Source organism: Serinus canaria, chromosome 8 (assembly GCF_022539315.1).
Source record: "Serinus canaria isolate serCan28SL12 chromosome 8, serCan2020, whole genome shotgun sequence".
In the NCBI taxonomy this organism is placed as follows: domain Eukaryota; kingdom Metazoa; phylum Chordata; class Aves; order Passeriformes; family Fringillidae; genus Serinus; species Serinus canaria.
In genome coordinates, this window is record NC_066322.1 from 20,488,268 (window position 1) to 20,503,936 (window position 15,669).

Below are 15,669 nucleotides of genomic sequence, written 5' to 3' on the forward strand. Positions count from 1 at the left end.
CAAGTCTACTTAAATAAAGGATACAAGTTTTGCTTCATCTGTAGAGGATAGAATAAAAATTTAGAACTGATACAATGAAGATAACAGCACTAGATAAAAGCAAAATGCCAACTACATCCTCTATTTTTTTTTTTTTAGATGGAAGCTATGTTACTGATATGGACTGATGCAGACTGGTGAGCAACCACAGATTTGCACAAGAAAGGGAAAGGGGCATGACTTTGGAAAGTACAAAGGGAGAGAGAGAAATGCTTAACTGAAATAAAAGCAGAGAGACTGTGACAACTCAAGTCATATACACCAAAGGACTAGCTGGAGAATGGTTTTAAGAAAACAGTTCTTGAGCTGTAGAAAAATGAGCTCAACACCCTTAAACATAATAAATTACCAGTCGATTCTTCACTGGCATAAAACCTAAATCCATGTTTTCCAAAACGACAGTTCCTCATCCATGCTTAAGTTTTCTTCTGCGCAGAGATAACTAAAGAAGGCACTTAAATAGGAGTCTTGATAAAAATTAATGTAATCCTGATGTTTTGGATCAACTCAATAGGCAAGAGCAAATCAATAGCTCCAGAAAGGAGGTCTTAATTTTCCTAACTAGAAAAAACAGTAGACCTATTCTTTCATCCACAGTTAGTTTTAGGAAGCCTGGCAGCTTCCTAAAACTAACTTGTCTACTAAACCCAGTAGATCATCTGCTCACAGCTCTCCAGCCATGGCTGCCAGCTGCAGGACTGGAAAGGCATCAGGGAAATGGACCACACTGTCATTCCCAAAGTTTAGAGTGCCCTTACTCAGCACATCTGTCGAGGCAGAGACATGACAGACTGGGCAGCCCCTGACCAGAGGCATGGCTCAGGATGCAGTGAGGAGAGCAGGCACAGGCAGAGGCAGGGGCTGGGCACAGGCAGAGGCAGGGGCTGGGCACAGGCAGAGGCAGGGGCTGGGCACAGGCAGAGGCAGGGGCTGGGCACAGGCAGAGGCAGGGGCTGGGCACAGGCAGAGGCAGGGGCTGGGCACAGGCAGAGGCAGGGGCTGGGCACAGGCAGAGGCAGGGGCTGGGCACAGGCAGAGGCAGGGGCTGGGCACAGGCAGAGGCAGGGGCTGGGCACAGGCAGCACACCCTTCTCCTCTGCCAGAGCTCCCCTGTCACCACACGATTCTGCTGCGGGATCCCAGGAGCAGGAGCCCACCTGGGGCCCACATGCCAGGAGCTCACCATGCACAGCCATGGTCAGCCCTGCACACAGCTACCCCTGTGCAGGGGTAGCATTACCCCTATAAGCAAAAGCATCAAACACAGCCATGCTTATGGAGAGCAGCAACATTTATACTCACATGCTGCTCATAACTGGCATGTCATTTAAGCAATTACCATAAACTTCTGATCTAAAATACATGCTAGAAACTATAATGCCCTAGGTCTAAAGTGCTGCCACTATTTTGTCAGACGGGACAGACAAAACCCAGCTGCTGTGTCCTCCTGTACAACAGTGAAGAGATCCCAGGAGATGGCCAGAAAATAGCCCAGGGTGGCCTGCAGCCTTCCTAGGCTGACAACAAGCCACACTATGTGCATTACAGCAGCTCCTCTGTTCAGGTCCCATTTTAACATCTCTGCAGATTACATAAACTCCATACCACAGGATACCTCTGCAAACAGTCTTTTCACATGAAGAGGCAAATACTGCCCTGCCAATCCTTCATAACCCTACAGTTCTCTGGCACAGCAGAGAAAAAAAAAAGAATACTTTTAACTCTACAGCCACATTTTGTTTAGGAACAGTAAGGATCTAACTACCAGTTGTGAAGCAATGTATGTGCTCTTACCTGTAGCTTAAAAAAGCATCTCCACCCCTTTCAGTGCTCTCAGCACTGTCATTTCACTGCAAGTTTAATTCGCATTTGGAGCAGAAGACATTTGTATTTAATCATGAATACCCTGTTGCTTAGACAACTTCTACAGCACTCTAAATAAATCTGTTTGCAAACCCAGAGGAAAAACATACCTTCTCCATCAGCATGTACACAGAGTAATAAGGAGCACGTATGTCACCAACAAAACAAACATCACATGCAAAAGAAAACGAATCCTTACCTCATGTTTCACGTTTCCGTGTTCTGAAACATAAGTAAAAATTGGCATTATTGTTGATTGCAAATTGTGCACCTTTTATAGAGCAATCTCAGCCTGTGCTGCGTGTGTACCAGAACACCCTGCTGCCTCTTTTGCCACCTGATCCGTGCAGCCGCCCCAGAGCCCGGGCGCGCCGGGTGCTGTTGTGCAAACCCCGCCGCGCTCCCGCTGCTCATTGGCCCCGCCGGGCTGCGCCCATGGCCGGGCTGGCTCCGGCTGCAGGGCACCTGCACGCTCCAGCAGCGGCTCGGCAGGCCGGGACACCGCCCCGACAAACCCTGAGAACACTGCACGAATGCTGCATAAATACTGCCTCGTTGGGAACTCAAAGCTACAGTTCATTGCAAGTTGAGTTCACGCCTTTTTTTTTGTCTCTGTCTTTTCGCAGTGTGACAAGGTGTATCAAGGTTAAATGTATACTTTTAGCTTCCAAGTGTTCTATGTTTCATGTTCAATTCAGCATTGCATTAATATACCAGAGACTGACACCACTGCTAGTTTATTTGCTTTTCCTATAAATTTTATGGTACTACTTAAAAATTAGGGGGAAAAATCCTGTGGGACATCAGAAAGACTGAATAAAGTCAGAAACACTTCAGTACATACATACCACCACGCATCACAAAAGGCACAAAAGAAGATATCTTTTCTACATGTCCTTTGAAGGTCTAATCTGACAGCAGGTATTTGGGTGCACAGGAGATGTTGGGTCAGTGCCTTACCAAAGCACACACAGCTGTATTTGCCTGTGTCTGCCTCTCACACTACACACGCTGCTGTGGCCCAGCACAAGTGCACCAGTGCCTTGTCTCTGCGCACTTCAGGACACTGGAAAACTTTTACTGCACTAACTTCTGAACAGGAAGGCATACCCACGGTAAAACAAATAATAAACCTTAACTTTTGCTCCACAAAGAAAGGTTCCACCAGGCAGTGAGTGTGGGAAAGCAGAAGCCCTGGCGTGCCGGGGCCGAGCCCGCGGCTGCGCGCTGGGTTGGGCGGGCACAGCCCCGCAGCGCTGGCACCGCTGCGCTCACGTACGCCTGCCACGGAGAGCAGGCACCTCTGGGATTGTCACCTCTCCAGAGGGATTCGTTTGCATTTCTAGAGTGAGCAAAGAGAAGAAAAATAAGCCCGCCCAAAGGAGGAGTTGCATGTAGTCTGTTGAGGTTTCCTAAGCAGCCTGAGGGAATCACTTGCCCAAGTGCTGCTGAAATTCAGCAAAATTTTGGTATTTTACAATCTGACATGCCTCAGAATTTTTGCCAAAATCTGAATAAAATCTCCTCTTTTGAATGTTTGATCTCAGCACTATGAATGACTTGAAGTGAAGGGAAATTATACAGATAAGTAGTTGCAAACGAGGCCAAAACTTCTAACCCAGACTTAGGGGTTTTCTTTCTTTGCTATACTCTAAAGACTTACATTAATTTCAGCAGGTCATTTACCAAAAAGCTGAAATGAAAATATTGTTCTAGCCTCCAATGAGAATGAATGAATCTGATTTTTAAACATTGCTGTTGAATATTATTTTTACCTCTAGAAAATATCCCAAATCCAACTAGATGAACAAGTTCCATTTGGTGATGACAGCATCCCAAAGGTTTTTATAATAAATAATTAGGAAAGTCAGTGATTAACTTTCAATAACTGAATAACTGGGTTCAAGAAATCACTATGTAAGAAGATAAATACTCCTGATTATTCATGTAAAATAAATTTCATTAAAAGGGAAGTGAAGGATTTGGATTAAAAAGCAAATCAACACTGATGGACCAAAAGGCCATTTGTGCCTTCACTGTTAACACTTCAGGAATAGAAAACAATATCCAGTGTCTGTATCTCCAGCTAAAAGCCTATTCAAAAAGTTAAGACTTGTTATTTCATTACAGTTTAAATATGCCTCTATTTCAGAATATTATGTATTGAAATATTTGTATCGTGTCCTCATGAAAGACCTGTTTTCCAAACATTACACTAGTACAAGACCAAGAAAACCTTCATTTCTATTTTTAGGGGGGGAAGAAAAAAGTACTGCCTGAGAATATCTACCAGCAGATATTTTACACACAACTTTAATTCAAGTTTCTGCTCAGCACCAGTGTGCCAATGAAATCATCAAGTGAGTCCTCAGTTCTGACAGCCACTTAATTAATGCCATAGTTCAGCACAGTTTTGGGGTTTTTCTTGTTTATTCACTGAGGCCACATTACCATTGGGTCACATTTTGATAATTATATTTTACTACAGAAGCAAGAGGAGCAGCAGCTGGTATCACTAAGTGAGGGAACAGAGTTCAGAAAAAGGGAATAAGCTGCTCTTCAGGGATGCAACAGAGCAGCTGGATCTACATGCAAACTAAACAGAGAGTAAATAAAAAGTATATGTAATAAACTACTTTCTATTTTAAAACAAAACTCAAAATATTTAAAATGCAGGAGCTATAAACTAAATCCCTTGGAAGGAGCTGTGGGACTAGGTGTTCCTTTCCAGTCATTTAGCTAGTCATTACTCAATCAGAACAAAATTAGAAATGTGACCCAGATGTACCACACTGTAGGACCCTAAAAAATATCAAGTGCCCTAACTGGCTTTTGTTCTGGTTGAGCAAGAATCATTAGTTAAGCAATACAGCTCAACCTCTGCTGCAGTTTTTAAAAAAGTGGTGTAACTCCCATGAACTTTGTGAGATTTGAGCATTTACTTGTCAATTCAGTTGACACAAGAGGTTTGGAGGGGAGCCAGAAACTCTGCACCTATTGATTAAGTCAGCAAAAACGTAAATAGTGAAAGCTGCTGGTTTCTTTTGAGATGTCAAGGCCACGGGCTTTTCATGAATAATCTCTAATGTGCTGCAGCAAGCAATTAGGACATGAACAGCATGGACTGTATCACTGGGCATGCACCTTACTGTATGAAAGCAATTCTAAACTTAACCCATTCATATGCCAACATTGTCTTTTAGTTCATCTCACAGCTGAAGAAACTTCTTTTCCATTGAATGAAATATAGTACCTTTTCAAATGAAATTATCCAAATGAGAAAGCAATTGTGCATAAATTAAGTAAGATTTACTATAAAAATGACCAGCTAATGTTTTTCTAATCTATTTATGACCTGATGAGACATGCCTTTAACATTCCCTGGGAAAAGCAATATTAGAGAAGAAAATTCTGTGGGTTTGGCACTATATTTTAAATATTCAAAACACTTTCAGATTCTAGAATCATTGGAGGTTTCTCTAATTGAAATATTCAATAGTCAGTAGAACCAGCAAGCATTTGCCTGAAAATACTTAATTCAACATAATTTGATGGACTTGGAAAAATTCCAGTCTGGAAATAGAAATGAATTGTTAATTCTGCTGGTTTAGACTAGGAAACAGACTGTAGTTCTTGAGTATTTTCTGGGCAGAGTGATACTGTCTTATCAACCCTATGAGGCCTCTGAAGAAACTGCAAGGGACACAGAACAGACTGTACAACAGAAGAGGGAACAACAAGGGATACAGCTTCTCCGTTTGGCTACTAAAGGTGTGTCTTACTCATTCTTGTTTACCCAAGGCCCCAATTTTAAACATCCCCAGACACAAACCCTTCCAGCCAGTGGGAGGGCATCACCAGAGGAGTGAAATTGTGCCATGAAATAAGACTCAGGAAAGCAGCTGAAAAGCCAGAAGATGTAACCAGGGAGAGGAGATGCCCTCATAGCAAGCAAAGACCTCCTCGTGTGTCATTATAAATGGCCTGTCACAGAAGTACGTCCATCCATTTTCTAATCCATGTGTTTAGGGATTTTATACAGTCTGTTTAAGACTCAAAGGAGTTCATCAGAACATTAGCAAGGATTCCAAATCTCAATAAAATTAAGTAATAGGGAAGAAAAGTAAAAGATATGAAAATGCAGGACTATTTGAGGATATACAGGACAGCATTGTAGAGGGAAAAAACTGTTAAATCAATGACAGAAATGAGCACAGAAGACTTCAACCAGCACTGCTAATTTAGAGCAGCAATGGCAGGAACAGCAACCAACAAAACCCTGGGGCTAAATGCAAACATTTTGTTCTGTTTATTAATTCAACTGATTAACTCTGCATCTTTTATCACTAAAATTTCCACAATGTGCTGAACTGGCCTTCTTTGAAGCAAAACATCTGAAGAACTGGCATATGTTTGTGTATAAGGCATAGCATGAGAACACAGCAATTTATCTTCAGATTTTGTCAATGTTTCTCTCATAAGTGTATCATCTAAATCTGACACTTAATAATTTTGTCATTCAAAAGGTTTCATCTATCTTTGGATGTGTGTCTTTTGAATTTTCTCAAAGTGCAACTTGGAATGAAATTTAAAAAGATTTAATCCACTCAGGAAAGTTCTAAGCATCATTTCAGAAAGGCTGGCAAAAACATCTGCTCATGGTCTATAAAGGAAACAGAGTCTTAAACTTTACAAAACCAGAAAATGCTGAGGAAAATTCAAATGCCTTTGAGAAACCTAATGGCATATTCCTACTGCAATGCTTTGAACTATGATGACCTTTTTTCAAATAAGCCTCTAGAAGTACAAGAGGTCTACAGAATAGGAATGAAAAATATTAGAAACATAGACAAAATTACACTTATCTTAAAAAGATAATTTAAAAAATTGAAACTGTTCCATATAGAGAATATACTATTAAGAAGTCAAAATAATTGATCATAGAGAAGCAGTCAGTCAAGACTTCTCACAAAAGCCTGCAGTCCCATGTTCACAGAGAACTCACTGTTCTAACACTGAATTGCAGTGGGACATTTCCAAATAGGGAAATGCAAAAGCATTAGCAAGATATAAAAACTCTTCAAACACCAAAAAAGGAAGGAAGTTTAACAGGATCAAGCAAGGAGCATCACTCCTGGACATTGTCCACCACACAGAGGATTTGCACTTTGCTGTGAAGTGTGGAATGGCACTGGCAGAAGGACAGAACACCAGATTAAACAGAAAATACATATATCTACACATGTGTAGATATATATTCCATGTCTGTGGCCATAACTAATACCACATGACTGGGGAATAATAATAATGTCCAGTTTCCCAAAAGGATATTTCAGTTTCATGTACATACCTTGTGAAAAAGGCTGTAATAGTCCCCTAGGAAAAATGTGGGGACAAAAAACACAAACCAACACAACAAAACAGCCCACCAAACATAGCAATACCCTAAGTGTTCCAGGTATTTTGCTGCTGTACAAGCCTTTGCTCATTTTCCACAGGAGCAGCAAATGACACTGCTAAAAAATATTATATTTTTCATAAATTAATTTCTCTAAATATTTCAAAAGCAAAGTATTCAAAATTAAAACCATGTTAGATGGTTGTGCCTACAGAGCATACTTCTTCCACAAAGTGCAGTGAGGATGTTGAATTTTACATTATATCTTTATGTCTGCATGACTTTAATAACATTTCATAGCTTAGCAGGCATGAAAGATAATTTATGGGAGACCTCATTTCTCAGTATAGCTCAGGAATAGTTAAAGGACAGCTCCAAAAAAAATAATTCAAGTTGCACTAATCAATATTTTAGAGTGTATTAATTGTCTTATCCCTTTCAGGCCCACATAGGGAAGCAGGTTTCCTCCTGGTAAAGCTCCTCCTTAAATCTTTCCTTGGTCTGTGCACATTATAAATGGCCAGCACTGCTCAATCAACACATCTTTTTTTTTAAATGCAAATAAAGAGTCAAAGTGGAAAGCAGTAGAGAAAAACCTGAGGATTTCCTTTGCTACTCACTGGCCAAAGTCCCTTTATCAGGTGGAGGGATAACATTTTTAGCTAGGTAAGCAAAACCCCTTGTCCCTTCCATGCTCACTGTTGGTTAAAGGAAGGGGAAGTCCAGCAAGAGCTGCACTTTGGAGCTGGATTTTGCAGCTATGATCACAGAGCTGACTGTAAGCAAAGACAGCTCAGCACCTCCTGTCCTCCTGCCTCAGAAGCAGGTAGAGATACACAACTCTCCTGACTTGTGTGAGAGCTGCAGCAATCAGAGAGTCTTTGCACAGAAGAAAAAACAGACTGAGAAGAGAAAGTGAAGATTGAAGGACAGAGGGCTGAACACGTGGCTGTAACCAAATCATGTAACACAAAAAAGGATCTTAGCAATCCAGCTGCTTGCAATTTCAGTACAGTATAATTCTACAAACATCAGGAAGATGATTTAAAGTAAAATCCAAAACACCATTCTGCTTCTTTGAATTTTTAAAATTATAATTTATTCCACTAAAAAGAAGGAGGAGTGTGATTTGTGATTACTGTTATTTTGTTCTCTCTACAGCATTGCTTAAGTATGCAGGAAAATTAGAAGACATCAGACCTTTTCTTGTCTAGGAATTTATGGTCATTCTTATTGATGCATGTTGCACCATATGTGTCCACAGATATTTACAGAGGAACAGAAAGACAAGCTCCTGCCTCCTGGGGTGCCAGCTATCCAATTAAAATATAAATACAGAAGTGATTAAAAGAAAAGGAGCAAGACAAAGAAAAAAAATTGAAGTAGGGATGGTTTGTACCACAGAAGACAGTTCTTTTGGAAAGAACAATATGTGTTTGTTTTTCTACTCTATTAATTTCAAGTAATGCTTTAAAACATTCAATTTTTAAGATAATTTTAAATATTTATTTTCCTTAGAATATCTTCAGGAGGTTCTGTGAGAAGTCTGTGTTCCAAAAATTCTAAAAACCATACAAGCAGTCACTGACTGCTTGTATGGTTTTTAGATCTACAAAAGATGATTTGTAAAGAGTTCAGACTTGGATAGCATGGAAGATTTCCGACACAGAAAAGCAGCTGAGAAAAAGAAGTTTACGGACTACAGCAAAATTCAGTGTCTGCCATCCTGTTGATTTCATGGAAGGCTGGGGCAGGTAATTAGCACAGAGAGCCAAAAGCCAAGTAGAAGTCAGAAATAATGCACACAGGGGCAAAGACACAAACAGCCTTATACAATGTTGAAAGGAACAACAAGCTAGAGTCAAAATTTGGAAACAGCAGCTTAATAAAGAGCAGTGCATGAAGTCATCACGTAACTCACAAGCAGGAGAGAATATCTCTGCAACAGCATTTTACAAAGATTGTAGATACTAATGTCAAAAAGAAAATAACCCAAGGGAAGAGGCTGCATTAGCTTATGTCAAGTATGTGAGACAAGAGAAACTTCACAAATTCTTATAAAAAAATTTTGAAAAGGAGTGCAAAGATTTTAAAGAAGTGAGAAAGACACATGACTAGAAACTTGCCCAAAATATAAAACTCCACTTTCCAGAAATCATTATGTCCCCCAAAGGATTTTCTTTTTTAAACACAACAGCAATTCAAAATAATCTTTAGAAAAAAGAACATTTCAGAAACTGGACAGAGGGAAGAGTCAAAAATGGCACTAGGATTATATGACTGTGGCAATAGTGTAACAAACTCACTGCCACCAACAGAGCAGGTACAGGGAGGGGAAGGGTGGCTAGTGCTGGGGGCTAACACTGAGCATTAGCAGGGGGAGATCCAGAAGATGTGAGAAAGAGATTTACAGGTATAATACTGAGCAGAACGGGAAGATGTCAAATTTTTGGAGTTATTTGTGGGCAGCCAAATGGTAGTTGAAATCAAAAGATTCCTTAAGGTCCCAAAGAGCAGAACAACAGGGGAAGTGCAAAGTGACAGTGGCCAGAGAAGAATTTCACAGAGCAATTGATTAAAAGAAGAAAAAATATAGTTCTTAGGTGTGGGAAGTAGAGAGCCATCAATCACCTTTTTGTGAATATTGTGAGTGGACAGAAACCATGGAAACCAAAGAGATGAAAGAGGAAGCTGAGGCAACACAAACAGCTTTAGGAACTGAGAGGAAAATACAAAAATTGACATAAAGGGAGAAGCACAAGGATGATAGATGATGTGCTGTACTGTAGGGGTTATATATAAGCAGTCCACAACTGAAACGAGAGCAATTCCTTGCTGTATACAACACTGATAAAGAAATTTGTTTTGACCTGTAACAGTTCTCTCCTTCTTTGGAACATTTCAATTTAGTGGCAATAAAAATCCGTATGAATCCTAAATGCAATTCTAATTGTGCTTATAAATGGTAGCTTCACAAGCATGCATGTTACAATAAACACAAATTAGAGGTAAATTAAACCTTAATTATATCAAGCAAGTTTTATGTCCTAATTAAAAATGGTATTCTAACAATTAAAATGACTTACCACCTAAATTAGCCCTGCCACAATTGTCTAGTCTTCCTAAACATTCTTTGTGTGCTCCAGCTCCGCACTTAGAACATAAATAGCCTTGATAAAATGTCCCCCTGTAAAATAAAATTAGGTAGTGATACATTAGAGGTGACAAATTCCACACATAAAGGACTTAAGAGACATGGCAGAATGTATTAGAAGTCATTTGTTGTTCTGCATAATCATAGTTCTTAAAGGCTTGAGGAAAAAGTGACAACTGACAAACAAGCAGCTCATCTGCTCTCTGTCACTACTAGCCATTTAAAAATCACAACCAGACAGTTCTTTCAGGATGCTAGTAGAGTAATAGCCTCCATTTCAATGTAATCCAAAGCTACTTTGGAACAGTACACTTGAAATTGTACCATTATATATCTATCCTACTACAGGTTCTATACTTCACTTCATCTCAGTGGGAATTTGCCTCTGCACCATGAAGAATAGGATCCAGTTCAAGAGACCTGTAAGTTTGAATGTATATTTAAGCATTAAGTAGTTTTTAGGCTGTATGGCAAATATTCTTGACTTGAAATTTGTTCAGTTTTTAAGAAACTTCATGGACACTTCAGGTAATATTCAGAGCTGCTACTTCCTCTAAAGGTCTCTGCACCACAGAGTGGCACCCAGCTGGTGGCCCATGGAGAACCCAGGCAGCATCCCAGGCTGTGTCCTGAATGCACAACAGCTGCTCCTCAGCAGCAGCAGTTGGTGCAGATGCAGTAACACAACTACACAGCTCCAAAGTCAGGAGCAGTGTAGTTGAGCCCTCCTGACTGATAAGTTTAGAAGGTCTGCACCACTGTTCACAGTCACTTAGACTGTGCATTGAGGGAAAAAAACGAAACCTCTGAAAATACAGGTCAGTCTAACTAGTCAGGAAAAGCATTGCTAAAGGAAGAAAAAAGGTATGACAAGGAGGAACGTACCTGAAGTTCATTTATTCATTGCCTGTGCTTAACAAAGGCACTACCCACACTCAAATGCCCTTGCTAAAATGCTGTGGCTTCATTTTTCAGACTATCAACAATATGCAACATAGAATCATAGAAAGGTTTGGGTTTGAAGGGACCTTAAAGATTATCCAAACTCTCTGCCACAGATAGGGACACCTTTCACTAGACCAGGATGCTCAAAGCCCCATCCAGCCTGACCTGGCAGGGGCAGGAAGGGGGGAAACCACCACCCAAAAAAAACCTTTACAATACCTCAGAAGCATCTGACAGACTTTGCAAGATGTCACCCGGCTGAAGGTGTGCATTTTGAACTCATGAAAGCTCGTATCTGCATAGTCTGGCCGGATGTTTGACCTATAAACAAAATTTGAAAATTTGCATTAAATCTAGAATATGAGGGAACATTCACAGCATGAAATCTTAATCCCCAAACAATTAGGTTTTTTTAAACTTTAATGTTTTTCACTGACAAGAACCAGAAGTATGGACTTTACCAAACACCTCAAAATCAAATCTGGATTATGGTATTATGCAGACTTCTTAAATATACCCTATAACTACCTTAGCTGTGACAGAAAATAGAAAATTAAACACCTGGTTTTTATTCTCCTTTGAGTAACTAGGATCATTCTCAACAACATTTTAGTATGTGAATGCACAAGGAAAAGCAGCTCACAACCTGAGAAGCACCATATTTGAAAACATTAGCAGCAAATTTAGGACAATTAGGTCATAACTATACAGCAAAATACTAGATAACCTGAGTGCTTTCCAAGCAATTAGAAAATATTCACCAGGGTTTGGTTAGCCCTGTTTAAATGTGTTGCACACTGCCCACAGCTGCAGATGCACACAGTAAACTAAACAAAATAAAAGTTCACTATTCACACTGCCAAGATACCAACACAATACTAGCAGACTTATTTCCAGAGATCAGATTTATGTACAAAGCACTGGTCCACCACTCTACGTGTGTTTTCTTTACCCTCCCTACTGATACCTTTTAAAAGCAGGAGTATAATTTAAATGTAAACCATTCATCATTTGTTGTACCAGTGACTGGTTTCAGACTTAAATTTTATTATGTAATCTATTCAAATGTTTGTCATCTGTCCCATTTCCAAGACTGAATGGGAGAAGAGGTATTTTCAGTTAATTTCTTATTTCTTTTTTCTTTTTTTTTTTTTTTTAATTCCATAAGGTCCCCAAACTAGCTTAACACTGTCAAAATCAGTAATGCTGAAATGATAGGTACATAACTTAATATTAATCTAGACTGTATCAGACAAGAAAAAAAATTATAGTAATGATTAATTAATATTTTACTTTTATTTATATTAGAATGTTTAGGACTCCATAAATTTCTGGTATTTTTCTATCAAAAACATAGCAAGGCATGATGCATAGGAATTAAAATAGGAAAAAATAATGAGGGTGGGAATGCAAGAATCTACAGTACTCAAAGGAAAAACCAGAAGCTTTTTGCAACATAGAAAATTACATATTCTTCCATTAAAGTTGGAGATACCTGTAAGTTTCATTCTTATGTATTATAAATATCTTCCAGACTAAAACACAGACCAGCCACAAGCTGCAATGAAACAGATAACCATGCAAGCATCACTCCCTCTTGGATGGAATTAAAAGGCTTCCAAAAACACATTCAAAGAATCTATTTATGTACCCAGTGTCAGAAAGGTCCATCTTGAAATCCACCTGCTGAAAATGAAACTGTACTCAAAAAGCAAAAGGAATTTTGCTTCTATGCTGAGAATAACCTTACAATCAGTACTGTTTTAACTACCTCACTTGTGTCTCTTTCTGTTCTAACATACAAGATGTCAATTCCACAACGCCTGCTAACTGAAACAGGTGTGCATAGTACCCATCCACAGCAGGAAGGTACAGTAGCAGGACAAAATTCATCTCATGAAGTAAAGAACTTTTCAAACCAGGAGAAAAATAATTATTATTTTTTGGCCGTTAATTCAGTGCAGCCTGTATTTCAGAGGGCTGCCAAAACTTCTTAGGCTACACTCCAAGCAATCCTGGGAAATCCCTAGAACAAGGTGCAGTACTTCACTCCCAACAAAAGCTCATTTTTATTGACCATTTGGTTCAGACCAGGACATCTTGCAGAACTGTGTTCAAAGTATAAGCCAAAAGTGCAAGACTCATGAGATTGAAAGCATATCAAATTAAACCTAACAACTTGACCATTTTTCAAGAACAAACCAAAGAAAAAATCCCATTCATTTAATTAGAACAGAATCAATCTTAAAAAATAATAAGCATAAGTGGATCAAAAGAAAAAACATTACAACCTTATATAGACAGTAGTTTAACACATGGATCTAACTACACAACTTTATTCTATATGTAAAAATTCTCTTTGAGTCTTCTCTCAGGCTATCTTCCACTAAGATTGAAGTGCATGAACTACTCAAAATATACCTCCCATTAACAGAACAAAGATGATAGAATGTATTCATTCTTTGTTATATTAAAAGCAATATTTGAAAAGAACAGCGCAAAGTAAGAAACTGTATACTTTGGAAATTGTCTGAAGACAAAGTGCTGTAAAGTGAAGCACAACATGGAAAGATAATTAGTGATACAACAAAACCCAGAAAAATAAAATCAATGTGTGCTGTCTACCGCAAATGTAGAGGTAGAATAAGGAAAGCTCTGTAGAAGAACATTTAGTGCAGTGCTACTCTGTGCTGGAAGACTCCTGCACATTCTGCTACCAGATCAGTAATGCTGCATTATGGCAAATCCAGCTGTGTAGTCACATCAGACAAGGCTGAGATGATGCAGTACAGCAGCATGTATGGAGCTGCAAGCCTTTAAATGTAAAGTCAGAAACTTATTCAATCTAGGGATTTGATATTTTAGTTTCCAATATATTTTCTTTTCCAAAATCAAATACAAGACAAAAATAACTCAACCTGATTAATATATTTAAGTTTACAACTAGAGATAAAACACAACTCATCTGTGACTAAGTCCAAACACCACAAGGACCATAGAAATTTTTTCCCCAAAAAACCTTTCAAACTGAAAATTGCATACTATGTTTTGAGTTTTCAAATACAGCAAATACAGCTGATAATGTGAAATAGTTATGGCATAACATACAACTTTTCAAAGCCATGTCCAACCATAAAGAAGCTCTTTTGGTTACATTATGGAAGCCTTACACTGGTACCCTCAGAAGAGAGAGCAGAGCTCTCACAACACAGTAAAGGGAACATTTCATTCTTCTCAAATCTTCTTTTCTCTTCTACTTTCCAACCATTGGGCATATTGCAAGACAGAAAAAAACCCCAAGTATTTATGTCAATATTAATTTTGAGCCTAATATCATTTCCCTCTTTAGAAGAAGGATTTCTTGTTGGAGACAAAAAAAAAAAAGCCAGATGTAATTGTTAGCGAAATTCAAAAGTATTGAAGCAATTAACAACATGTATTTTGGGTCTCACACTGGGTTCCTTCACTATCACAGTAGGATGGCCAAGCCCTCCTGCAGACTCCTCCGTCCCTCCTACCACAACCACTGCTATTATGAGGTACTCCAGGCAGCAAAATAACTTTTCTATTTCTGCTGTCAAACAATCTTGATGAGTGGCCAGAGCAGGAAGTCACCCATACACCAGAAATACTTAATCTAAAGTAAATAGTGACACAGAACATGTTCCTCGTTTTATTGTAAATTTTTTTTTATGAGCAACAGCAATGTGGGGAGGGAAAAGTAGTCTGCTTTTGTCTCTTCTACTTTCTCCCCAGGCAGTTTTAACTTCCCCACTCTAGCAGAGACAAAATGTCAATGTGAATATGTTATTAGGACAATTTTTCCAATTCTCTCCTCAATTCAGCACCAGAGGTTTTATAAGGGACAACCACAAGTGTCCTCTCTTGCACAGTGCTGGAACCCCATAACCGGATTTACTCCAGTCACTACTGCAATGTCCTTGGGCTGCCCCTGAGCCTTCTGAGCAAAGCTTTCTCTTTCCAATTTACTTCCAGAATATTAGTCCCACTGGGACCAATTCACTGCTACACCACCAAGCCAGAGACCTGCAGGTGTGTATCTCACGAGTCTCTGTCACTTGGACATGCAATTCTTGTCTCTGCACAAGCCATGGGAGCCACAGTTCCAGGGGCAGAATGATCATCTTCTTCAGTCATCCTCCATCTCTGAGCAGTCCCTTTGTCTTTAAAGTTTTGAAAGTTCAGTGTAGAAACGAGTTACCCAGGTATCTTATTCAATTGCCCTTCATATCATCAGCATGTGAAATAT

General features: G+C 39.3%; 1 protein-coding gene across 1 annotated transcript in view; it reads right to left on the bottom strand.

Moving 5' to 3' along the window:
* The window catches only part of VAV3 (vav guanine nucleotide exchange factor 3), a 138,705-nt gene that overhangs the window by 46,336 nt on the left and 76,700 nt on the right, over window positions 1-15,669 (bottom strand). Inside the window, exons 16-18 of the mRNA XM_030226704.2 lie at window positions 11,619-11,720; window positions 10,387-10,487; window positions 2,102-2,124 (exon numbers count right to left, since the gene is read on the bottom strand). Of these exons, the coding sequence (XP_030082564.2) occupies window positions 2,102-2,124; window positions 10,387-10,487; window positions 11,619-11,720 (226 nt within the window). The remainder of the gene's footprint in view (window positions 1-2,101; window positions 2,125-10,386; window positions 10,488-11,618; window positions 11,721-15,669) is intronic.